The sequence below is a fragment of the Camelus dromedarius genome, chromosome X, assembly GCF_036321535.1.
Source record: "Camelus dromedarius isolate mCamDro1 chromosome X, mCamDro1.pat, whole genome shotgun sequence".
NCBI classification, from domain to species: domain Eukaryota; kingdom Metazoa; phylum Chordata; class Mammalia; order Artiodactyla; family Camelidae; genus Camelus; species Camelus dromedarius.
The window spans coordinates 22,893,746-22,921,240 of record NC_087472.1 but is presented as its reverse complement, the minus strand read 5'-3'; the positions used below and the strand labels follow the sequence as shown (position 1 = coordinate 22,921,240).

General features: G+C 41.1%; 1 protein-coding gene across 4 annotated transcripts in view; it reads left to right on the top strand.

Annotated features, from left to right (window-relative positions):
* The window catches only part of GRIA3 (glutamate ionotropic receptor AMPA type subunit 3), a 262,136-nt gene extending 235,296 nt beyond the window's left edge, over positions 1 to 26,840 (top strand). For 2 of the 4 annotated variants that reach the window (XM_010991643.3, XM_010991644.3), the window contains exons 14-17: positions 1,497 to 1,744; positions 16,814 to 16,928; positions 19,527 to 19,774; positions 24,681 to 26,840. In XM_010991643.3, the coding sequence (XP_010989945.2) occupies positions 1,497 to 1,744; positions 16,814 to 16,928; positions 19,527 to 19,772 (609 nt within the window). In that variant the 3' untranslated portion in view covers positions 19,773 to 19,774; positions 24,681 to 26,840. Of the gene's footprint in view, positions 1 to 1,496; positions 1,745 to 2,306; positions 2,422 to 16,813; positions 16,929 to 19,526; positions 19,775 to 24,680 lie in introns of those variants that run through there. The other 2 variants (XM_010991645.3, XM_064482784.1) reach the window with 2 other exon arrangements.
* The last annotated feature ends 655 nt before the right edge of the window (positions 26,841 to 27,495 follow it).

Here is a 27,495-nt window from a genome sequence, read left to right as displayed (position 1 = left end):
CATCTCAGTGAATCGTTTCAGTGACTCAGTGACGGTCTCAGTGAGGCTCTGATTGCCATAAACACAATGCTTAATTTCCATGGTGATAGTTCTGGGAGTTCAAATAATTCTGGAATTATTTGAGTAGGTCCAAGCAAGCCTCAAGAAAGATGCAGCACAGCTGGCCAAAGTCCAAAGGAGAGCAGCTAAATAAACAATTTAAAAAGCTGAGGTAGGGGCCAGAAAACCCCATAAAAGGAGATTTGAAAACATGGCATACGTTCATAGTTTCCACCATGCTATCTCACGTCTGGTCAAAGATTGCTCTAGACTTTTCTCTAGGGTTTTCATTCCTAAGGATCTAGCTCCCAACTCAACTGTAAGTCATGGGGTCATTGAAACCACACTTCCTTTATATTCTCCAAAAGGCCTAACATACAGCTGGAAGTATTCAGCACATGTTCTAAACACCACCTGAATTGCGATGAAATTTAATGGAATTAAATTTAAAAAGGTAAAGATGAGGGAAACTTGGCTTAGTAGAAAGAACTAACAGTTTTGGTTTGGCCTCAACATGAGCTGAGGGAGGGACTCTCTTATAGTCTTCACACACCCAGGAGAGCGCTTTGTATACAGCAGGCACTCGATAAGTATTTGTTGGAAGGATGGATGAAAGGCTACATATGTGAATGGAAACTCAGGCAGTGTTAATAGAAAATAATGCTCCAATGATAGGAAGCAGTTTTTCTTTTCATTCTGTCCTTGTCATATATCAGGGGTGCCATGTTTATTTCTAGATACCCTTATTTAAGAGAGACCCCACTAACTAGAATCCCATGGAAGAAAGACCAAAACTGTGAGCATTCTGAGAATAGAATTAGACATCATTGGACTTTAACCTGAGGAAGCAAAGAAGAGGGGGCGTAGCAACAGCCCTGCAGTATCTGAAGGCCCATCACGTGGAAGAAGGCACAGAATTGCTTTGCATAGCTCTAGCAGATAGCAGTCAAGGATGGGCGTTAGGAACAAATTTCTGCTAAGACTAAGGAAGTACTTTCTACAACAGTTAATGCCCCGTGCTGGAGTGGGCTAACTAAAAGGGTTATACACTCCAATCCAACGGCCTTTCTTTTTTTCAGGTAGGTAAAGGGTAATGACATAGCAGGGTACTGTTGGGGTGATTTCTGAATTGAGAGGAAGACTGAACTAAGAAAGTGATTATTAAACTAAATTGCAATCCATGAACTCGATTTAGTGGGTCCTGCCCAGCATTTTTCTAAGTGAATTTGAATAGAATAGAAAATATCAGAGAGCATTGCACATAGCAAAGATGAGTGCGGTTTTGAGAACCCTATTTTGGAAACATGTTTACAGATGTATGAATATATTTACTGGGTGGCAGTGTAACATGCTTTCCTTGCTGCGGATGGCAATCCAAAATGTTTGAAAACCATGGCAAGGACGCCTCTTCCGGTTTTACTCTCCAGTAGCTCTAAGAATTCTTATCTCTGTTGCAGAGATCCAAAATTGCTGTCTATGAAAAAATGTGGTCTTACATGAAATCAGCAGAGCCATCCGTGTTTACCAAAACGACAGCAGATGGAGTGGCCCGAGTGCGCAAGTCCAAGGGAAAGTTCGCCTTCCTGCTGGAGTCAACCATGAATGAGTACATTGAGCAGAGAAAACCGTGCGATACGATGAAAGTTGGTGGAAATCTGGATTCCAAAGGCTATGGTGTGGCAACCCCTAAAGGCTCAGCATTAAGGTGGGTGGAATAATATAACAATATCTGTGTTGTTATAGTATTCCACCTACCCTGATGCATTTTGTTGTCATTTTCTTTCCTGTGGATTTTGAGGTAACTTTAAAAGTTTAAAATCTACAATATTCCATGGAGTTAAATAAGACGGTAAATTATGGTTTCATCTATTTAATGCATCCATTTTTCTTTTAATGTTCTCTCTCTGTGTTGTCCTCTCTGACTGTTTGTTGCTGTTTTAATTTTACAGTTCAACGGCTTTTTCAATTTAAATGGTAAAAGCCAAGTTACGGTGCCATATGTGACGAATGTTAATTGCATGGATGTGGTGTTCTTGTTACTTTTTTTCTCAAAGACAATTTCCCCATCCCGCACACTTCAGTTTTGAGCAAATGTTATCCTCCATGCCACCTTCCAATATTTAACCCTGTATTTGCTGTACAGACATTTTTATAGCTCCACGTTCTGTGAAATTTAGCCAATTTGTCCTCTTGTGCTCCTTTTTATACGTTAACGATTTCCTAAGCATTTGTGCATTTTCTTACAAGTTATGTTTTATCGTTTCAAGAAATGCTGTTAACCTGGCAGTATTAAAACTGAATGAGCAAGGCCTCTTGGACAAATTGAAAAACAAATGGTGGTACGACAAAGGAGAGTGCGGCAGCGGGGGCGGTGACTCCAAGGTCAGCCTCAATGTCACCACAACCGGGTACCCTTAGTGACGAGTAATCGGCAAGACTGTTATCTTATTATTGAGGAGAGAGCACAAGACTCACACATAAAGTGGAATGACCAGGTTATTCCCCTGCCTGGCAGCTTGGGGAACTAGAAAGACTTCAGGGCACTGCCCACATTTTTGATCTAACTTGGGTCCCTTCTTAAACTCCCAGACAGAGGCTCCCCGTCCACACCCCTCCCTTCCCCTCACACACCAGACTGCTTGCCTTATGAAGGCCATGGTTTGGGTTTCAACGCCCAAGGCTTTCAAGAGCCTGAGGCTTTCCTTAAGGACAGTCCCCGCCTGCCTCAAATAAGTGGTGTGAGAAATTAAATCTGAAAAGTCAGGTACAGTCTTTTTTTTTTTCCCTAAGGCATGATGGTCGCTCACAGTGGTTGGCTGGCTGATTAGAGTTGGCTTCTTCAGTTACGTGTATGAGTGATGAGATGTGGTTCTCTATATGTGATGGCCTATTTAAGCTGGCCCCACTTAACTTGAAAGCCAAAGAACAAGTTCGGTTTCAAGTTAAATGGGGTCTTTCTTCAATAGGCTACCACATATATAGACTTTGCAAAGAAATTTTGTATATTTAAACAAGCGCGTCGCCTAACTGATACTCTATGTGTATGAATCCCTGATTTGGCTTCTCCTTAGCCATGTTCTCGGTTCAGGTAGGTCTAATCGTTATCCAGGCTGCCGTCGTGAGAAAATCCATCTTTCTGGGCCTTCCTTTGGCTCCTTAATGCTCTTTGGGGCTAGAAAGAATGAATAGCTTTCATCCAAGCAACAAGAAAGAGGGGCAAGCTCAGAAGCCACAATACTAAGTGATGGAAAGACAGACACGCTGGGTAAGTACAGGAGAGGACCTGAAAACAGAATCCTCCGTGGCCCAAAGGGCATGAGAATTATTCAGAAGCGTGTAAGATCGGCTCTTGTACGACCAAGATACCATGGGCATCTTAAGGTGAAGAACAGTGTTTCCCAATCACAGACCAACAGACAGGCAAGCCAAAATTTTTCTCCTTCAGAGACGATGATTACACCTCTGCTCCTCTCTTTCTCTCTCCATTCCTCAGGACCCTGACGGAAAAGTTAGTTTGCCAGTCTGCAGTATAATATGGGTTTGGAAACACTGATACAGAGCACTTTCAAAGAAATAAAGCTAAAAACAACTTTCTTCAGCACATAATTTTACCAAGCATTGGCAAAGTCTTTTTTTGTAAAACCTTGATTAACCATAACTCACCTAACCAGTACCCCAACTAACTGAATTACCCCCTCTCAGTCCTCCACATTGATGAGAAACCAGCAATAGTACCAAAAAAGAAGACTGCAAGGAATTGATTTTTTTCAATCACTTGCCAAGAGACGACCTACGGTTAGGTCATATTCAGCTCTGTCTCCTCTATCTTCTCTCCATCTGGATTGACCCTCAAACATTAAAGGCTGCTTGCCCAAGGCAGGAAAGTGGATACAAGCATTCTGAGGGGGAAAAAGGGGGGAGATTATTAGCCAAGAATGAAACAAAATGAGTATTCTTATTGAAAATTCCATTCATCCCTTATGGATTCCAATTAATCAAGGTTTTACTATGTGTCAAAAAGCAGTAACTTCCTTTCCCACCAGTGTGAACTGATGGCATTGACAGTTTAGCCAAGTTTTTGGCTCATTTGAGTTTTGCAGTGGCTCACCTGATGCCTAGAGTATATAGCGCCTTCTTCCTGGTCTTTTTCTCATGTTATTATAGGCCACGGAGAACCTAATTATATCATTCAAGTGAGCTTCAGAGTGAAAATTGAGCTGGATTGGATACATTGCTGTCACGAATTCATCATTCATACCCAGCATGGTTAAAAAGGAGCCGTGGACTGTATCAAGATGACTCTAAAACATCCACACGATGCCAAGTGCCCAGAAGTTTGCAAATAACCAGATGTTTGATGTGACATAAACAAACCAAAAAAAAAAAAAAACCTTCAGTACTTGGCTGAATTTTTACTTTTCACCCAGATATTTCCTCAGCTGATACTGCTACAAAGTTATCAAGTAACTTTCTTGCCAGCCCACGATTTCCAGATTATCTGATTTTTGATATGCAAATAGAAAACTATTTCAGTAGATCCTAAATGTTTCCAACTTCTTTGACCATAGTGCTACCACCAGGCATCTTTCAAATCACTTTTTTTGGTCATTCCTCCAGCCAACCTTTTGAAATAAGTCGATCCCTTTCTCAACTCTGGATAATAGTATGATCAGTGCTGCAAATCCAACGATTGCTCATTCCATTCTGGATTACCAAGGAGCCTGCCTTTATCCTCTTCCTTCTTGCTACCTGCTGTTTTCTGAGAGTGAGCAAGAGAAGGGCGAGAGATGAACTTGAATCTATTTTACCACTATTTAGTGGTGATGCCAAAAATAAATAAATGGAGAAGAAGGTAGAAAAGGCAGTGAAACCTCATTGATTTGGAGCCCTCTAATTTATAATCTGTGATAAACTGGACAGGGACCAGTCTACAGTCTGACTTTATCAGGGATGAGGCCAAGAGAGGTTTGTTAAGCAAATGAAAAGTTTAGACTAGATTGTCACTTGAAGTTTTCCTTAAGAGAACAAACCTTTTTCAAATGTTGGAAGCATTTTTTTAGATATAATCATATTCATTGCAAATTTATCTGCTAAAGTAGTTCTCAAGAGGACCTCCACTAAGGCAATATTTTATAGTGAGCTTGAATTACAAAATAGACTTAAAGTAATGAAACTGTCATCCTTCAAGCCTATTTTGTAATTCAGGACTTTCTCATTCAGATAATCCTTTCCCTCTGTTAGTCCAAATCAGTGAGTTTTAACTGTATTAGTAAAATGGCTTGAGAATTACATCTCTTTATTGTATTCCATTCCCAGTTAACATGACAATTGACGAATATACTATCATTTCATAAAGGACATGAGACCCAGAGATGGTGGTGACTTTGAGAAGGTCACACAGCTAATGCTGTCACAAATCTCTGCTGATTTTCAGGGTCACCTCTTGTGATAATATTGCAGACAGCGATTTATCACATCTACCCAGCCAATGAACAATGTGAATCTGATTGCATGTGATATATTTACATAAAAATCAGGTTCATTCTCAACTACCTTGGTTACAAGGCAAATAGCATATTTAAGCCATTCTAGCCCTCAGTACTGATTACTAAAAATGACAATAATCACAAAACCTGACATTTATGAGTGCTTTTAGTTTTTCAAAAACACTTCTACACCTATTATCTCTGCAACCAGGAGAGGGAGAAAAACATATATTACTTATCTCTCTGTCTCTCCCCTGCAAACTTTAAATGATGATAAATGGGCAATTATGTTAAATTGTTGACTTTTCCACCCTGACATGAGACATTACACATTCTAAGCCTATTCTCAAAAAGTTACTATTCTATGGAAGGAATCAGCAGTGATCAGGCTGTTGTAAATGTGAACATGCTGAAACTAATAGATTTTTTAAATTTTCTTAATACAAGGAATTAAGATCAGTCACCAAGGTAGCCCCTGAACCAGATCTACAGGCTAGAACTAAAATATTGCTTGGTTTTTACCAATTTCCTAAACCTGGGCTAATAGGGCCTAAACAAATCAGACTGGATCCTTCCTTGACGGACTATAAATGCATAGGCAAGGATCATGGAAATTAGAGCTGTGGTTTGGGAATTTTTAACCTGCAAATCACCCTTTTGCGTTAGTGCTTTATTACACTGTGTGTGCAAATGCAGTAATTACGAGCCAGTAGGTTGTTTCAGCGATAAACCCAGATCGCCAGGGGTTTGTGACACAGCCAGTGAAAGTCTGCCGCTGTAAATCACAGCAGAATGGGGATTTTGCTGCTGAATTACCACATCAGCCTACCTCCACAGCTGCTTGTCACCTCAAACTTTCAAATTCTTCCAATCCCTCTACCCCACTTCATTCTCTTAATCTTGGGAAAAGGGCACCAGCTGAGCTCCCCCAGGTCCATTTATCTTACTAGAGGGGGTCTGGTCAGCGAAACAATCTATTTGTGACTGGGGTGACAAGGCACTATAAACCCTGCCCCAGCTCACCCTAGAATCATCCCCATTTTAGTTCCATACAAGGATTTAAATAGACTTCCAGTGCACATCTCTTCCAAGCAGAAAAATCGGCATATCTTGTGTGCTTTGGGGAACACTGGAACAGAATGTTTAAATGAGACCATTCTGAACCTCTTGACTGCTATGAGAGTTGTACAATAGGCACCTTAACTTGTAAAGGCATATAGGGAAATAAGGGATGAGGATGGGATATGCACTTAAACTCCTGTCACTTAATAAATAGTTCAATGACCATTATGATTTATAGAATATCAATACAGAAATAGTTTTATCATCTTCATAAATATATAGGGATAGAATAAACTCACCAATGTGATGCTAGAAAAGAACTGAAGGAACTTGTTTTAATAAATTCCAAAAATGGCTTACAATTTAAATTAGGTGTGTTTCCTTCCACATGGGTGCTTTTAAAGTGCCACAAAAGAATTTGTTCTCTTAAGAAATTCAAACATGTTCCTCCTCCCTATCACTAGCAATCTTTGTTTTTTATCCCATGCATTTGCTTAGCAAGTCTTCTATTCAAATATAGTAAAAAGTTCTACTTTAGGAAAGCCCATTTCCAAATGCCCTCGGCTTCTATTTTGTGGTACATAGATGAATGAGATGGTACTGTGTTTCCTATATGTATAAATGAGATCCTCAGTTTTGTGTGTATTTCTTCTTCCATGTATGTCTACAATCCTCCTCTCCTCTGCCACCGTCTCTTAACCACTTCTCTTCCACACCCAGAACTCTTTGACATTCTTGGGCCTTGGGTAACGGATGTGAATCTGCATCTGCCTTTTACTGCAACAAGATGGACCTTTTATTGGCAGGAGCCATCCCTAAAGGTAGACATTTTGGATACCCAGGGCTAAGCTGGATCCCAATGACTCTGTTGACACTGTTATGTGTGTAGTCAAGAATCATTACAGATCGGTGGCACTTCCTGGGTCTTAGAAGAAGTTCCTGTGAATCACCAAGACTGGTTTGGGATCAAGAAGTAGGGTGAGTATATTATGCTCTTCGTTGGTTTGCATGTCTCTGTGCTGGTGCTGCCTCCTGGAAGTATGAAGACACTGACAGTTTTCTTTCCTGGTAGTGACTAAATTTGCTCCTTGAACTTACTCAGGTCTTCCTCCCAAGAGCAAACCCTCACTCTCTCAAGTGGCTGCTTCAAACAAGGGACCTTTTTGCCTTAAGAACTGAACCAGTCCAGTGACTACCAAAACCATTGATTTTACCAGATGGTGTTAAAGAATAAATTCTACCACCGGAAAAAATTGTAATCCAGAAAGAAAATATTTTTTAAAAATTAGTCCATTTTAGTGATTCTTTTTTGAAATTGACTGTGTGGCCTTAACATGGTTTCTATGATTAGGATGTGATTATTTGCCTTTGGTGTTATCCTGATAACTTGAATGTGTTTCTTATTGACAAATAATAACCAAATGTCCAACACCAGAGCTACAGAAAGAGCAGCAGGACTGAAAAGCCTGAAGGTAAGAATGCTGTTATACAATTGCCAAGAAGAAAGACACCGCCGCGGTGGCAGAGTGAAATGGTGCATTTCTATGCCCTTTCTGCCCCTCTAAGACCAAATCATTTGGTTTCCTTTCATTTGGAGAGAAGATTATAGAACTACACCCTCTGAAAGGTAGGACAGCCATCGAAAAGAAACACGAAAGATTTGAAGCGATTAAAATACATTGGATGAGGGTGGGAATTGAGGTTGGTGGAACAGGGTGGGGGCAGATTTCTTTTATGGAGAACAATTGAAATCCATTCTCTTTTGACTTTCTAGAGAGCGGTATAGCATTTGGCCCTTGGCACAGGAGGCAAACTCCATTGGTCAGAGGTGGCAAAAGTGTGGTCCAAGTATTAGATCCACCATAAAGCTTCATCTCATCTGGCCTTGAAGCAAATATTTCTCAAAATACAGACCTAAGACAATAGCATACATTACATTAAAAAAAAGATATAGATAAAATGAGAGAGAGAGACTGGCTCTGCTAGTGTGTCCTGTCTGGCATCACTGCTGGAAATGCCAAGAAGTGGATGCTAGAACGCAAGCTGGGAGAGGGTGGTATGTGCCCCGGCAGGGCAACCAATAGTCAGCTTCACATCTGATACATAGACATCATTCATTGCACTCTATTGGAGCGTAAGCTGAGACTAATTATTATTCTATTGATCATGGTCAAGGGAGGGATATTGGGGAACAAAAGAGGATGCTGGCACTGATCAGATTGAATAGTTTGCTTAGAATCAGGGGAAGGAACTAGATGTCTTCAGAAACACTTGTCATGTGAGTTTTTGGTAAAGACCAGTTTCTGTCTTCTCAGTCTATGCCTCTCTTTCTCAGTGCCATTGGATGAACTAAAGAAAATACCCTTATATGTAATAAAACCCAACCAAGTGTGACAGTTGGAATTTTTAATGGATCTTAAGACAGAGTTTTCAAGTCAATCATATCAATTAAGTACTTGAGAAAGTATCTGTGGCCACATTTTAAACAAAACTGGCTTCTCCATATTCCTCTATTAGAGGCACTGGCACTGTTCCCAGGGCTCAGTGCAGATGCCTGGGTGTTTTATATAACTGGACAATTCAATGACCATTTGGGCTATGTATTTTTCAGGCCGTGCTGAATGGATAGCATTTCTTTTTTCTTGCTTGACTAGAGAGAAGTGGGAGCATACTTGAGCACAGCCAGGTAAACCCCTGCAAAGGAACTGTGCTGGAATTGAGGAGGACTATAGAAGTGCTCGGCCAAAATAGAAAATGTGATCCTGACCAGCTACTATTTTAGACAAGCAGGGGCAGGTGTGGAATAATTCAACCTCCTTGCATAAGATGTGGGCCAGATAAGACTGGCAAACATATGGTGTGTATACCATCGTATGTATACCTCATAATTTCACTGACATATGAAAAATTAAACCCGTTATCTTTTTAACTTAAAAAAAAATGGCTTTTCCAGAAACTTAGCATCTTCCCTGAGCTTCTTCTCTCTGTCAGGAACAAATTGAATTAGAAGTCTTCCCAGCCAAATTAGGTTATGTGAGATAGTCCACAACCAATAATTGGTTATGATTCCTGTTCTAGAGGGAGAGGCTGGACAAAGGCCCAGTTTGGCAGAAATCCATCAGTGAAATTCACAACTTATGGAATCAAGAGGGTCTATCACTTTGAATTTGAGATGTTATCATTTGGAAATGCCCTGGCTTTATCCACATATCGCCACATGACTTTTGGGGCTACTTCTCTAGTATAGATGCTCATCAATAGGTTTCAATCACTAGCACTATTGGGCCCTTAGTAAAATGATTCACAGCTTCCAACTTCTAATGTTGCATGTATGCATTATTGAATTTGCTCTTTGCACTTATATTAAATTATGATCTCATTAGCAAGGAGTTAAATAGGTTTGAGCTACATCTGTGAACTACATAGATATAAATACTGTCTCAGGGGGAGCTCCTAGCAGCTAAGTACTGCATAACTCTGCAAATCATTGGAGCTGCGTCTCTGGAATGAGGGTCACTTGGGCAGCCAGAGTCCAGTAATGCTGGCTGTCATATGTGCATGCTCCCAGGTTGTGAAGAAAGCTCAGGCTGATCCAAGGGTACAAGGATTAAAAAAAAAAAAAAAAACTTAAACGCTAATTCTCCTAGAATCCTGCAGCCAGAAACCCCTATGAAAAAAATAGAGCTTCTTTAAAGGGGCTCCAGAAAATAGAGTAGTGTAAGACATATTTTGAACGGCCATGGCCTCTAACAGCTACTCTGTGGAGAGGTCAATCCCTTCACTACACATACCCCAAGGTAACTTATGGAAAAGAATATAAAGGACCACAGAGTAAATCCTTTCATTCAACAAAGAACCTTCTCTTGCTTGGCCATCAATTGGCTTCAACTTAATAAACCAAGTCCTACCTGGGCAGAGATGTCTGTAACTGCCTTCCCGTCCATGCCTGTGATTTCCTGAGTGATGCTGGGAGTTCTCCAGAAAAGTCTAGGGAAGCAAGTGAACAACTGGAAAAGGTGACTTGTGACCATGAAAACCTGAAATATCTTCAGTAGAAAAGCCAGTGAAAGAAAGGATGGCTGTCCTTCCTCCACTCGGTCAAAGATATTTTTAGAAATTGTTCCAAAAAATCAGATGCAGTAATTTGCAGTGACCTTTGGATGAGGCGTAGGGTGAGGGGAGGGCTTCCAGCTCAGGTTGTGATAAGTTGTTGTCTTCATCATTCAGATACTGTGTTGTTAGAGCAGATTTTAATTAACTATGCAAATACACCATCCTTGCTCATATATTTCTTTTACTTCCCTGTGATCTCCTTGTCTTTCTCCATGACCTACGTATTTGCACATAGATCTATCCCTCCTAAGGGCACCATCGAAGATCTTCTGGCATCATTAATTAAATAGACACTTGCTCTTTAGTTGTCCCTGCTTAGAAAGGAGAAGTGAAGTCATTTAGAGCAGGATATATGCCACAGTCTCTCAGATAGATAAATCGTACTACACCCTGGATTCCTGTATTTTTCAGGCCCAGATCCATATCCATAGTACAAATTTTCATGTCAATCCTTCCAGAATCACCATATGGAAGAATCAACTTGGTCATTCATTCACAAGTCCATTTTTCCTTCTCTTCCACTATGGGAAAACTCAGCACCTTCACAGCATGCTCTCCACATTTCTTTCTTCATAAGAAAGAGTCCAACATGGCTCCAAACTACCTATTTTAGATATTTCCTGGAATCAGAACTGAAAAATAAGTTGGACAGTTCTTTCGAAATGTATCAAAATTTTTTGTTACTTTGTTTTTTTTTAAATCAGCAGTTTCTACTTTCATGGGGAAAAATAGTCTTCTTATCCTAAAACTGTCTCCATATGTCACATTGGCCATCACGAAGATAACAGAACTTTGTAATGGCTGGTTCGTACCTCTAAGGAACCAGCTGGGAACCTCGACAACCGCCCTCTGCGGCTGGATGCCATGGCTTAATGAGCACAGTGCTTTTTCGCTGAGTTGTTGCCAGGTGTGGATGGCAACGATAAGCAGAAATTTGTATTGGCCAGTTGTGTTTTCTTCAAAAATAGAACTCGTTTTCAAAGCATTATGAATTACATTATTACCTCAATTTAAAAAAAAACAGATGCAACTCCATGACTGTTCCCCACACCCGGGAATCGTCATCCTGCCATAGATGAGCACTGTACTGTTAACTGTCTAGTTAACTGTCTAGTTCACACTTGTTCTTGCCCTCTCCATCCGGTCAACATTCCATACACATATTTCTGACATAGGTGCAGTTTACAGCCATTACGTGGGGAAGTTTACACTCTCCTCGCTTCCCCCAAACATTTTTTAAACAAAATGGGACAAAGCATTGGAGTTTGTAAATAGTTACTTTGCTTCCTTCCCCATTTCTCAGGAAGCTTTGTATTTTAACAAGGAGTGTTGCCCAAACTTAAAGGTGTGAAATCCTCATGACAGAATTTCAGCTACTAGCGAGGAAAATGTTTGCGGACGGGGGATGTTCCCAGGCCTCCTGAAATGACATCACAAACTTCTGCTGTTCTCTCCCTAAGCTTGCCGACCCTTGTATTTGTCTTAAGAGGGCTCTACTCAGCAGAGCATTCATAGCAAGCTCTTCAGAAGGAAGAATGCCTGACTAATTTCCATGATAGGAATCTGACCTACTTTGTTTAATTCTTTCTGTTCTCTATTGAAGTGAGTACAATAAATATTTCTGACTGATAATTCTCTTAGGTACCAGTTAAGGGCCTGCAGTAATTGCTCTGAAACATTCCCCTGGAGACATATTACTGCCCCACAGTGAAAGGCCCCAGCTGCTAGATATGTCCTTACTAGGCTGATAGTTATTTTGAGTATGGTGGTCCCTAAAGGAAAAATTCTTTATGGACATCCAAGCCCTAAGAACAAAAACAATGAGGGCTGCTACCTTTTTGTGTGTTCCATTGGAGAAGGCACAGTGCAGCCTTGGACATATATTAATTTGCCTTCTGGCCTGGCCCATAATTTGCTGTGCAGCCTTGAGCAGATTACTTAACTTATCGGTGCCTCAATTTCTTTCCTTATTGTGACCATAAATCTACCTTCTTAGACTGATTAAACTTGACCGATAATAATAGTCATTGTAATTATTATGTATGAAGTACTGGGCTGAAAAACAAAATGCTGAAAGAGAGTTTTCTATTCAAGTATTTATTGAGAGACTTGTTCTAATTGAGGATACAAATACATAAGCCATGGTCCCTGCTCTTGAAAACCACAGTTTAGTGGGAGACCTAAGACATGGACACAAATAATAAGGCAAGGTAGAAGATGAAGGAGGGGAGAGAAAATATTGGAGTGAGGAACAAAAATGGCTTCCTGAAGGAAGTGACATTTACAGTGACCAAATGCCCACATAAATCCACTTCCTTTAAAATACCAAATTGTGTGTGTGTGTGTGTGTGTGTGTGTGTGTGTGTGTTTGTATTGGGGGACGTCTCTCAATACATTTGGCTGATTTGGATTGGGTTTGGCAATACATCCAGTAAGGTACAGTAAGAGAGAAAATTATGTGGACAAAAGCAGTTTTTCTCTGCCATCTTGGGAATTTATTCCACCCCACAGCAACATACAATTCTAGGAGATTTGGCCTTTAAAGCACTTTCTTTTCTTGGCAGCTATCCTAACCTGGTTCAGCAATATTATCTGTGATTTCTGATTACAGCTTTTATGCTCCTTGGCTGTGCTGCTGCTTGAAATGTTTGTTTTTCTCCTTCATTTTTATTTAGAAGTTCCCAAATGCACATTGGTTCCCTGCCAGATTTCATAGGCCCTGTGATTTTTTTTCCAATCAAAGACTAACCTTCTAAGGGTATATCATTTGTGAGATTTTTCCAAAGTCCTGGGGCATCAGATGAGGTCTGGATGCTCTAAGGCAGGGTTTCTCAGCCTCAGCACTGTTGACATCTGGGGCTTTGTGGTGGGTGTGCATAGTAGGGTGTTTAACAGCATCCCTGGCCTCTACCTACTAGATGCCTGTAGCATTCCTCCCCCACCCCAGTTGTGACAATGAAAAATGACTCTAGACATTGCCCAATGTCCCCTGGAGGACAAAATGACTCCTGATTGAGAACGATTACTCTAAGGTAACCTCCACGGTAACTGTGGAAGCCATGGGAATGGAGAGCTGTTACCAACCATTCTGTGGAAGCCACTCAATGGCCACTTGTCAAAATAGGACACTAAATTGTTGACACACTCAGCCTGGGTTTTGGCAAGAGTGGAGGGTGGCAGCCCAGACTGGGCCCCAGCAGCAGAAAAGCCTTCCATCCTCTAAAGCCAGTGCTTCTCAAACGTTTTTTGTCCCAGGACCCCTTTACACACTTAAAAATTACAATGAATCCCCAAAAGATTTTGTTCATGTGTGCTGTGTCTATCAATATTTACCATATCAGAAATGAAAACTGAAGACTTTTCAAAGAATATATTAATTCATTTTAAAATAATAAACCCAATGTATATTCACATAAATAACATACTTTTTATGAAAAATAACTATTCTTTAAAAAAAACTAGTGAGGAATGGCATTGTCCTATGTTTTGCAGATATCCTTAATATCTGGCTTAATATAGGAGAATAGGATTCTCATTGCTGCTTCTTCATACAGCGTGTTGTGATATTATACATCATGTAGCCTCCAGGAAACTCCACTGTACATCATGAGGGAATGAGTGAGAAAGGCAAGAAACGCCTTAGTATTATTACAAAAATAGTTCTGACCTCGCAGACCCTCTGATGAAAAGGTTTCAGGGATCCTTCAGGGGTCCTTGGACCACTGGCTTTGAGAACCATTGCTCTAAACTAACATGTGACACTTTTATCAACCTAGCTCACTTAAGGGTTGACACATTTTTTTTTAATCCAGGATCTCTAGGGAGAGACCTCTATTTGGACATTAGCATGAGTGTCTTTAATCAGACTGCTCTGTTCCTAAGATCTAGTAAGAGCAGCTGTACTGAAGAAATTGAATGAAATAATTTGAAGAATACAGTAGCTTGAGGGAGGTCAGGGCCTAGTAAGGGCGGAGTCACAGAGCAGTGTGAGGACACTGGGCCCTTTGCAATAAGAAAAGAGGAAGCACAGAAAGGAAGAAAACTGCTTTATCCTTTTTCCTGTGGTCCTGATGGAATCAGTGAGCCATATGCCATTGGAAAGCATCTCCCCTGCCACCCGAGCCAACTGCCATAATCCTGAGCCTGGGTGTCAGTGCCTAGCCTCAGGCTCAGCACTGGGGAAGACCTGGTGGTGATACAGCTGAAAATAATAGGGGGAAAGGAGAGGGGAGGAGGCCAGGCCGTGGGGTTAGGGGAGAAGGCAGTTCCAACACTGATCTCAGGGCCATAGATGACCTGTCTGTCCTTTAAAAGTCTAAGACTTAACTTTCACTGCCAATAATATCCTAAAGAGGCTCAAATTTTTATCTGAGTATTTTTTGTTGCTTTGCGTTCCAAGCAACCCTGGCTAGCATTTAAGAAGCCTAAGCTTCTGAGCACTGATTGGAGGAACTTGTTTAAAATATAAAAGGACCTCAATTTCCTGGTCAGATACAAAATGCAAATAGATATTCTGGCTGCCAAGCCCTGAATGAACCAAGAAAGTGTCACCTCCCTGACACTCAAGGTTTATACTTTTTCAAATCCCAAGTCCTCTGAAATTGCCTATTTTTTTTTAATGATGATACATTTCTCAGAATATCTCAAGATGAGATGGTCCCTCTGCTCTCAATAGCAAAGGAGGGAAGAATGGAAATAGGCTTGGGGGACTTGGTCTGATAAAGGCCAGATCTCTGACTATGGGAAATCTTGCCAATGACTGGATATGTTGGTAGGTCCAAGTTACCCAAATAAGCTAAGGAATTCTATGGAATGTTCATAGTAACATAAATGTATCTATTTTCCTCCTTGTAAATTGGTGGCATTCAGAAAAACACGCACTAGTATTGGCAATATTGTTCACATGAATCTGAACACACTGTAGTTCATCGCCTCATAACAGAAATATGCCACCCTCTATATATAATGCATTTTAAATCTAAAGTTATTAAAGATACTTCATTAAGATTCATTAGCTCTAGAAAGAAGACAGAGTAAAGGCCTTTATTCCCATTTTACAGCTAAAGGAATTTCTAAGAGAGAAAATCGTTATCCTAGGACTAGTGGGGTTTCCTGCGTTGGCTCCGAGTGCAGTTCTTATACTCTAGGGGGTGGAGGATGAGGGAGCAGTGGCCTGGCCTCCTGGGGGTGTGTTAGTTTCTCAGCTGAGGAGGTCTCATCTTACTGGAACAGCGTATCTAAACTTCCTCTGCAGCACTACCCACAATGGCAGAGTCGATTTCCCATTTTAGGCCATGCCATATTAATAATCCGTTTTTAAACAATCTGCTTCACCTTCTGGTGATCTGAGTTGCCTGCAGATGTATGACCACTTCAGAGAGACAGCTGATCAGTAACTCAAAAACAATCCATAGACCAGTTCTCCCATTGCTGAAAGTACTCTTATCCCAAACTCAGAGGTCCACATTATACCTTTCATACTAAGACCAGTATGTGCATAAGAATTCAGTTTGTGGAGTGCAGCCATGTATGTAGTACAGTTCTTTAGAGATCATGTCCAGCTGGGTGACAGAGTCGTGTAATGAAGGACAACTAATCAGAAGGCATGTTATTCATGTAGAATCTATTTTCTACTCTGTTCAGATGCATCCTTTTGCCTCCACGTGTGGAAACGCTTCCCTTTCTGGCCCCGTTCCCTTTCTCACGCCTCCATAAAACTTGCTTTCTGTCTGGAAGTACAACAAGACACCCGGTTAGATCAAACCTAACGCACCTCCGCCACAAAGCTACTGCAAGCTGCCGCTGACGATTGTCACTTGAGGGGAGACCCTCCTCACCACACACAGCCTATCTGAGGAGTGCCTTTTTTCTATCCTCATTATTTAACAGTGTGTGCCGATTACTCAAAGCGATATGGGCAGGCCCTGGTAAATATAGCGTTGCTGTAGTGTTAACTTTTTATAAGGTAATGCTCAGGTTGCCTGCAGTGTCTAAAATTACTCTGTGGCCAGGGCCCCCTGCTTTATCGCTTTCTATAGTTTTAAAGTAGTTTGAAGCTTGAATAACATAAAATAACATAATATAATGTTATTTATGTTATTTCCCACGTGAAGAACGCCTGTAAACCTTGCAGTATTGAAACTCAGTGAACAAGGCATCTTAGACAAGCTGAAAAACAAATGGTGGTACGATAAGGGGGAATGTGGAGCCAAGGACTCCGGGAGTAAGGTCAGTCGCTGAAGGTCTTTTTGTACTGATTAGCAATCACATTTTGAACCACTGTTTATTTTCTACCCTAAAATGGCTTTCCTTCCCAACACACACTCCCTGACACAGTGGGACCCCTTTATAACACCAGCGCTAAAGGAATAAGGCGAACACCGGCCTCAGAGGCCTGCCACGTGCCATCAATCGTCGACTCCATAGAGCTATGGTTATGATGAGGAATCTCAGTCTGGCCCACCACGTTTCCAAAGCAGTAATATCACGAGCTGTGTTATAAGGGGGTTTTACTGTATTTCACATTTCGAAAGTTCAAAGAGAAAATAGAACAACAACAGCCAAAAGACAAAAACAAAAAAGATCCAGTTGTGACAGTACTTTTTCTTAACCTCTTACAGTGTCAGAGACTTTGTAGTTGTAAATGCCTTTGGTTATTAATAGCATTATGTCGATCCCACCTGAAAACAGTCAAAGAAAGAAATCACAAAGACTGGTCTCTGTAAGCAGAATGATTAGCCTCCTCTCAGCTGCTGTCGTATTGAGTTCAGCATCTATTTGGATCTCAAATCTCATTAAGTCTGTCACACTTCTCTCTTCCAAAGGTGTCATTTGAATCTCTGTACGTAATACTTTTACAATTCAGTCGCATGCTCCTTACGGGTATACATTGTCAGGATAACATCACATTGATAAGCATGAAACACTCTTCCCCGCCTCCTTCCTGCCCCCTTTTGCTCCCCTAAGAAAGTTCTTTTTTAGTTTCAATTTTTGCCTTTCCTTTTTTTGAACTAATATTGTGGTATCAGTTAATTCATTTCATGAAGTGCCACTCATTTTCCTTGTGCAGTGAACCATTTTGCTACTGGTTTTCTACATCCCACAACAGGGAATTCTGTGAAACTTAAGTACATGGAACTTGAAACTGTTTGTTGCTACAGCTTAGATGGATTATGTAAAGGACATGTTTTCCCCATCAAAAACTGCTTACATATAAAAATCTAATAGGAGAGGGAGGGTTACCAGAAATTGGTCCATTTCCTGATGGACCGTGGAACATCCTTGCAGATAGCTTCACCAACCTCCTTAAGGAGATGATCCATTGTTTCGTAAGTGACAGAAATTCCTACCACTTTTCTAGCTGTCATTCATCCTAGGAGAGTGACTATTTGCAAGGTTGTTGTAGACATGAAGCATGTCCACATCCCCTTCCTGATGATGTGATTCAATTCCAATTGGCCTTTTTTTGAAGGTAAACCAGTACAGGACTGGCTCCTATGAAAACAGAGTCAGGACATGGCCATACCATCTTTACATTTAATTCTTTAAGTGATGATACCAGGACTGGCTGAGTGTTAACTGTCAGCAGTGGCCATCATCTGCTCACTGTGCTATCATTTGAATAAGATACTCAATTCACTGGCTTAGCAATTTGGGTTTTCCATTCTATTGTATTCAGCAGCAAAATGGTTACATTCCCTCTAAAAAGACTACAAAATGCTATTTTATTTTATTTTTTTTCAAAGAAAGGCTCCTGGCTCTTGGTGTGTCCTACCTCAAGGTAGGGCTCAAGGCACCAACTGTTTTCTTTCCATTGTTCAGCAGTACAGTTTTTGCTTTTTCATACAGGCAGATAGCTTAGTCCAGATTTGCACAGTTTGACCTGAAAGTCACTGACCGGCTTCCTTGATTTCCACCCCCATTTTAAATAGGAAGCAGATAAGTGTAGGGTTTTTTTTTTTTTTCCTAATTATTCTTTACATTCCCAGGAGTAAAAGCTAAAAATGAGCTGAATTTTTTTTTTAATCATCAGCCTCTTGGAAAGCTTTCTGATTTGTATGGAGCCATTTCAGGACCCAGTGGGGGTCCTCTTGAGAGTTTTCCTTAAACTCTCAGGAAGAGGGGATGGAGCCAGTGCTTTGTGCTGTGCCCTTGTTCCAGCAGCACAAAGACTTGCCGCCCTGAGGAGGAGAACTTAGCAACCAGTCCCTAAAGGGAGCAATTTGTCAGCCACCGGATGAAAGGGGAGAATTAATCCTTTTTAAGCAAACCCTTGCAAACTCCCCAGATGTGACTATCAGGAAAGTCTACTATTCTCACCTGGTATCTTAAAGACTAGTTGTTGACAAGTTTGTCACAGGGAGAACAAGGGAGAAAGGAGTGTTGCGGGGCAGAGAGGGGAAAGAGTGCTTCAAGTTCCCAAATGAAAAGAGTGTTACATTTATAGAGATATGTCACAGCTCGACTCTGGCAAATGGTGTTTATGGAAGCTAGCAGAAGAATAAATTGTGCTTGTGTTTACATTTTTGCTCCCATGGCCAAGTGCTGTTTTATTTCGTTGTTGACACCATTTTGAGGTACTAAAGGATTTAAAGAGTCAAAATAAAAGAACATTTAGGTAAGGATCATGACTGTCAGCAGAAGCACAATCTACCATCTTGCTGGCCATTGTGACACGTCAGCCAGATGCCAGAGTTGAGTCATAACACTTACATCAATGTTTAGTTATTTTACAACTTAGAAATATCCTATACTGTTGTAATGTATTATAATGTCCCATTGCCTTTGTTTTCCCCAAGAACTAATCACGTTGTTCGTTTCTCTTAGGACAAGACCAGCGCTCTGAGCCTGAGCAATGTGGCAGGCGTTTTCTATATACTTGTCGGAGGTCTGGGGCTGGCCATGATGGTGGCCTTGATAGAATTCTGTTACAAATCCCGGGCAGAGTCCAAACGCATGAAACTCACAAAGAACACCCAAAACTTTAAGCCTGCTCCTGCCACCAACACTCAGAATTATGCTACATACAGAGAAGGCTACAACGTGTATGGAACAGAGAGTGTTAAGATCTAGGGGTACGGTTAAGGTCTAGTAAACTAATCAGTTTGCGTTGCTGTATGTTAATCTCTTTTTTTCCCCTCTTTCTTTGTTTCTCAGTTTGGTTTATTATTTCAAGCATTGTCTATTCTTTGCAACCACTTAATTCTTTGAAAACAATGGTTGTGCTTTCTTGTCAGACAGTAGTGTTTTCTAATACCAGGGTTGTAGTTAAATTGTGGCCTGTGACCCAAAAGGAAAAAAAGAATAATTCTCTAGAGCAACACTGTTCAATGGGAATATTTGCAAGCCACATATGTGAACCCCATGTGTAATTTTAAGTGCTCTCCTAGCCACAGTTTCAAAAGTAACACAAGTGAAATTAATTGAATGCTATATTTTGTTTAAACCAATATATCCAAAATATTATCATTTCAACATGTTATCAATATAAAAAATGAATGAGATATTTTACATTCTTTTCTTTATACTAAGTCTTAGAAATTGGAGGTGTGTCTTATGCTTATGACACATCTCAACTCATACTAGCCACATAGCGAGTGTTCAAGAGTCACATGTGGCTGGTGACTACCGTATTGGACAGTGCAGCTCTAGAAAAAGCAGCTCTCTGGAACTGCTGTTAAAATGAGGAGTGGAAGGGGGGCGCTGCCACCTTGAGAAATGTAGTCTTTCTGTAGGGGAGTGATGGTTCTCTTAAATGTAAGCCTGGGAATTTCTTTAATCCTTGAGTTCCTTTGTTGTTTCTTTCTTGGAAATGATATTCAGGTAAGTGTTTCCCAAAGGACAGTCTAGATTCCCTGCTACTGGCTGTCCCCAAATTCATACTTAAATGAACCTGACTGATGACACCTTGACTCTGGCAGCTACAGCCAAAACTCACCAATAACTCAGACATGTTCAAAGGCAAGCTTGAATTAAGATAACATCTCCATTCTGGAAGCGTTTAAGAGAATATAGCTTTGTTACCTTCAAGTGCATCTGTCATCACTAACACACCTATCTGAAGTGGAACAGAGCAGTTAGCAACTTCATAGCCCTTCTTTTTTTGGTGGGAGATTTTTGACCTCAGGAGTCATGGTCAATGGGCTTGAATTTCTACAGATGCATTTGTGTTTTGACCTCCTTATGTTTCATGGTGTGCATCTAAGTTCAGCCAATTTTTAAATAATATTTCATCCAAAAAATCATTTGTCCTCACCTTGTTTGATGAAGCTGCTGGCTGTCCTTTCCTGCTGCAGACTGCAGCCTTTTACCACAGCGTATTCAGTACACTGAACTAACCCACTAACCAAGTGTTCCCATCGCATTGCTGAATGTACAGTACACGGATTCATCTGTAATTAGCGTTGTTTGCATGCAAGCGTTTAATGTCCTGGTATGCTTAAAATAGCTTACTCTTGAGTAGGTTATATAGGCCCATTACAATTTGGGGCACATTATTTGCTTTCTCATAGGATAGTATATGGGTGATTTCAGCCTAGCTTAATTATCCCAAATTCTGAGAGACTGGCATCCAAGGAAATAAAACACCTTAAATCTGCATAACAGTTTTCCAAGTACTCTCACACATCTATTGCCTCATTTGAGGTAATGGGTCAAAACAGATTTTCCCTTTCAGGTAGCTAAGCGCCAGCCACAACAAATGACGCAACACAACGGGCCAAGGCAGTTCTGGGGCTAGAAGCCAGCTCTTTTTCCTCCTGTAGCTGTATTCTTTACTAAACCATGTCACCACTAACCAGCCATGGCCCGGTGATCTCCAGAAACCTTGAAACCCCAATGGAATCCTTTCAGATGGAGAGCAGACCCTAGGTCTCTGACTCACTTGTTTACAAAAATATCTTGAGGGACCTCACCAAACCTCCACGTGCCCTACTTCTGACACACTCGACATGAGGGTGTATCGTCAATCACTCCTACTTTCCCCCCAAAGGAATCTGAAACAGAAGGGTCTCAGGGCTTAGGGTCATGCAGCCTGCAGACCCTCTTTATCATCAGCCATTCTATCTGTGAATTGCTGTCCCCACTCCCCAGCTACTAGAGCCGCAGTCCCTGATTCCAGTCTCAGAGCAGTGCATCTCAAACGGCAGCGTGCGTGTGAATCACCTGGGGATCTTAGGAAACTGCAGAGCCCGACTCAGTAGGTCTGGGGTGGGGCCTGAAATTCTGCATTTCTCACACGCTCACAGGTCATGTTGCTCTGCCGGGCCAGGGAGTAGTAAGATTCCAGAGAGAATTCTCTCAGAGGGTGTCACTTAATGGAAGGAAGGAAGGGAAGGGGGAAAGAGGGAAGAAGAGCGAGAAAAAGAAAGAGACAGAGATAGAGGAGAGAGAGAGAGAAGGGGGAAAAAGAAAAAACTGAGATCAGCAAACCTTTGGGCAGAATGTTGCACTCGTGAAGTGGAGGCCCAGAACATCAAACCTGGGGGAAGAGTCTCAGAAATGAACTTGCCACAACTTCTGCTGCTCTGCCTTTCCTTTAGCCATCTTGGTTGATCCATTTTGTGAAGCATGATTCAGGCTAATTGAGGCAAAAATCACATCTGAATAGACATTGATGCCAATGTGGTTACAGCCCAGTTAGCTAGCACCTTGGCAGTCATACCTAGGGTGAAAAAAAAACCTGGGAAAAGCCTCTGCAAAGAAATCTGTCCTCCAAGGCTGTGTGAAGTCCCCAGACAAGAAGGAAAAGCCTCAGAGGATGCCAGAAAAAAAATCCTGACATGTGTCAGTTGAGGCACCAAGCAGGCTAAGCAGGAAATAAAAACCTTTCTGCTGTCCCCAGCCAGTCTGGGGACATAACATTAGGGAAATGTTAACTAAATGAAGAATGGGCTCTTCATCCGTTGATCTTTTGTTGCCCAAGAAGTTCTGGGATATCTCCAAGTGACTTCTAATTTGTTACCTAGTTATTGGCTTCCGGTTCTCTGGGTTGGCCTAGATCTGTCAGGGTCTGTGCAGGGGCACGGAGATGGAGAGGCACCCTGAGATTTTACTTTAATTGCTAATTATCAGAGCCAGCCTTGGGAGTTTATGGTACGAGTAATTCTTCAGGAAGAATGACTCAAGGGCAAATCAAACAAGAATATGATCCAGGCGAAATCTGCCTAATAAAAAGGCCTCCTTGAAAGAGGAGGGAGTCATCTCTAATTTTCCATGGGTGAGAGTCAAGTCAGGATTACTGAACTCACTGTAGGAACACACACCTCTGATCTGGCACCCACTTGGGAGCAGGCAACCTCTTGACTACCGCCTGCCTGTCTGGGTTACTGACCAACCACTGGAGGTGTGGCCCCCAGCATGTCTGGGCAGGTGACCAACCACCAAGCCTTCCAGATTCACTGCTCCCTAGGGTTGACTGCTAATTGTTTTAAGAAATTCTTTCTGATTTCTTCATTGCTGTTCAGAACTACTTTGGGCTTCTTTGGTTTCTTCAATATTTTGAAATCCTTCTCATTTCAAAGACTTCAAAACACAAGAAGTTAAGGACAAAGATTTCCATTTTTCCTCTAAAACAGTTCTGTTTAGTCTTCCTTAAAAATATCAGCTTTGTTCATGCTGTCCATTTCAAAGTGATGAATTTTCCATCGCAGCCCATGCATAGACATTCTCATCAGGGAAGTGGTCCTGCTTTAAAGAGTTCATCTTATGTCAAGTGGAAAACATATTCTAGATAACTGAGGTGGTGATGTTCTTTGTCCCCAGAGGACTTTTACTTCAGTGATAATACTTCATCTACCACCATTTAAAAGCAGGACACAGAGGCACTGAAAGATTAGGTTACTTTCCCAAAGTTAAGCAGTGAGGTAGTGACATCCCATAGCAAATGGGCAGGGAGGAGGGGAGTTTGATCTTTCTGCCATAGATACAAAATTTCTCCAAACTTCTGAGATAGATATGACCCTGGACCATAGGGATTCCAAGGAAGAGGTTTACCCACTTCCATGTTAATCTTATTCTGCCCTCTTTGGGCCTTCAGATGCATCTTTTAGTATACGTTCTGCCAAAGCGAGCTTCAGATGCATTTTTGATAGTCTTCTCACAAATACTTTTATTTCAGAGCCAGTGGTAGATAGTGATCCTGCATTCCTTTGGGATAAAATTCAGTGTTAGCTCAGGAGAAAAATAAGGCTCCTATTAGTGTATTGGGAAAAGATGGAGATGAGGGATGTGAGCTTGAAGAGGAGGCAGGCAAGTGGCCTTAAAGTTTCAGTGTTGGGGTCAAATGAATACCCCCACACTAGTTAATGCCTCCAAAATGAGGGCAGCATCAGCATCTCAATTAGGCCCATAAAATCAGGGCAAAGATCCCATGGATGCCAAGCCCCTTCATGGGTATCACTGTTCTGGCTTCTTCTTAGAATGTGCTGTCTCTTTTAAGTCCATGTGCTATTTTCAAACTTTAATAACTAAGGTTATAAGTATTAAGAGAAACAAGCTGTCACCTTTCTGGCAAGAAGCAGCAAATTTTCTTCTCACAGTCAAATGGATTTCAATTGAGCAAGCCTAGATAAACAGTCCTCTGTCACAGATTCTGCAATCAGAATACACTGTGCTATGTAGCTGCCCTGAGTATCTGTATTGAAATGCCACTACGGTTTTCTGGTATACCTACATCCCATGTGATTAACATTTTAAGTTAGACTTCATGCAACGCCCGTGTATTCCTTAGTACAGTGCATAGTAAAAAAAAAAAAAAAGAAAGAAAGAAAAAATCTAGTGTAACCTATTGCAAAGCATTTGCTTCAAGTGAAAGGCTTTAAACAGACCTGTTGCCCAAAGCCAGTCAAACCAGGTGCAGCCTCAGTGATGCCAGTTTAAGGAAACAGCCATGGTTCTCATCCAAGATAGACTGAGCCATAATAAACTTCTCAATTCCCAGTAGAAGCCTGTTCGAATTTAAATTTCCCCTTGCCTTTGCAGATCCCTTCCCACTGGAGGCATGTGACAAGAGGAATCACCGAAAACGTGGCTGCTTCAAGGATCCTGAGCCAGATTTCACTCTCCTTGGTGTCGGGCATGACACGAATATTGCTGATGGTGCAATGACCTTTCAATAGAAAAAACTGATTTTTTTTTCCTTCAGTGCCTTATGGAATACTCTGAGACTCGCGACAATGCAAACCATCATTGAAATCTTTTTGCTTTGCTTGAAAAAAAAATTAAAATAAAACCAACAAAAAAAAAATGGACATGCAAGATTCCAGTATGTGAAAACAAATCTTATTTAAAAACAAAGTCAATTCAACAAAAGCCATTCTTTGATACCACTGCACAGTATACAAACACCATGTTCTTTAATATACAACACAAATTTAAAATTCTAATTCAGCAAATAGGCCGATCTTAGCTAAAATAATTAATTCTTCCTGATTTAAAAAAAAAAAAATCTGACTCCCTGTGTCTGGGAGGACAGACTGGCATTTCTTCTAGGATCTGCTGACCAGATGTTTTTGGTATTTCCTGTTGGTGGTGATGTTCTGTGCACCCTATTTCCTTTCAACGTTGCCGAAATGTGTATATCTTTAGAATGTAAATGCAACACTTAAGAAAATTCAAATACTTTGGAAAAGGGACTAAACGGTGACTTCTGTGTTTTGAAATGGTTTTGTGAAAATGCTTTGCTAACTTCCCACTCGGTGAAGGGATTAACAGAGCTTTTGAAATTGACTTGTGTGTAGCAAGGGACGGGGCACTACAGGCATACCTCTCGGTGCTTTCCTAAAACGGATCCCGGGGCTTTCCTTGAGAAGCCTGGAATTTCAGCTCACAGATCTGTTTTTCTTGCTTCAGTGTGCATTTTAAGTCAAGATAGCTGAGAATTTAGCATTGAGGTGAGGGAAATGCTGCCTACACTCCCAAATGTGTTCAGAATATCTTTCTCAAAAACAACACTGTGTTTAGCTCTGCTTTCTCTGCTAAGTATGCCTTTGAAGTGTACACCACGGAGACAGGACCACGTTGCAAGGCGGGCCAGTGGGTTCAGACCACAGTTCTCAATCTGACTTTCCTCTTGCTAGGTCTGTCTTACCAGCTGTTGCCTGTTATTGCCCGTGGCTCTCCATCAGACTGCATGTGTCCTTTTCTAGTTTGCAAAGACTAAAATGCATTCCCAAACCTACTGCTAAACCGAGGACCTCAGCACCACTCCCAGGTCCTTGCTTGGAGCAGTCTCTCTACTGACTCAGAAGATCGCTCCACTGCTCCATGGGCTATCAAGTAACTAATTGCATACCTGCCATTGGCATCATCAGAACAGTCAGAGGAAATAGTTTCCGCTCACTAATTACCTCCTATATAACGACATATGCTTTCTGTAGTTCAGTAGTTTGCTCTCATCAGTGACGTGCATTGGGAAGTTTCCAGACTGTAAAAACTAGGAGCTCGAATTCATTTCCCAAGTGTGACCCTTAGATGCTTTAGTTGACTCGCTGCATATTTGCTCTTGTCTTCAGAAGAGAAAGGAAGAAGTCTCGTTTCCAACGAAACGTTTCCGGAAAAGTGTAATATAAACTTTCATTCCAAAAATTGTGTCATAAGCAAATAACTCACCTGTCAAATTTTCAATGGTATTTGAACAAAAAAAAGAAAGCTGTTGTGTTTTCGTTCCGTTTTGTTTTCCTGAAACTGTGATTTTCAACTTCTGAATGCTATAATGTCCCAGCGCGGGAAGCTAATGCTGTGCGAATATGAAGTTGTATAAAACAAACCAACCAACCTACACACAAACTTTTCAGAGGCACTGTGTAAAGAGAAATGTGTGTTTATTGACTCAAATCAGCTTTACAGAGAGGAAACTTTACTGGAATTGAAGAGGCAGGTAATTGGTTTGTTATTTTTTAAAAACTTGCATGTTTAAAAAAAACATTGATTGCTTCAAATTTCTGCTACTAACTTCAAGCTATGGGAGTTTGGCGGTAGTCACTTGAAGATTTTTTCCAATTATTTTCTTTTTGTCATTAAAGCTGTACTTCAGTGAAAAGAAACATTGCCAAGCAAACTAATGGCTGTAAAAGCGTAAATTGCATGTGTGGGCATAAATTACGGAGCCTCATTGCCATGAGGTATTGTACAAAGTTTTAATACATTTTGTAAATAAAATTGTAAAGAAAGAATTCTGTTTCTGGGCTTTGACTGCTTAAACTTTACTTGGATGCAGATGCCAAGAAGTTATTATTCACCAGTTTACTTCCCACCAGAAGCTTTGCCAATGACGTACAGTCACCTTACTGGTGATCTGCACAAAGGATTATGCCTCTCCCCACCCCAAATGCAACCACAGTCAGGTTCAGGTTCAGATCCCCAACCTAAATGGAACTGTACCAAGACACTAGGTTAGGTCTGTCAGGATCACCACCAGTGAGATGATGTCAACAGGAAGCGGGACTTCAGTTCACATGTGAAGGAGGAAAAGTTTGACTTCAGGGCCTTCATTCCTATTCGTTACTTCCTCCACCCTTTGGCGCCCTCTCCTCAGACATTGGTCTTGACCTCCCAAGGAAGTGCCCAAACTCAGAATTGATGATCTTCCGAAACAGTTCCAATTACTTTCCCAGGTTATCACAAAGTATCTGTCTTAGTTAATTGGCTCCGTTTTGTGCTGCTGCCTTAATTACTGATAATAATGTTTCAGGGGAAAATCTATTCCACTAAAGGCCACTGATCTAGAGTGGAGAAAGAAATAACGAATTCAGGACTATACTGATCTCTGAATGTTTCTGAGAGAGGAACAAAAGGC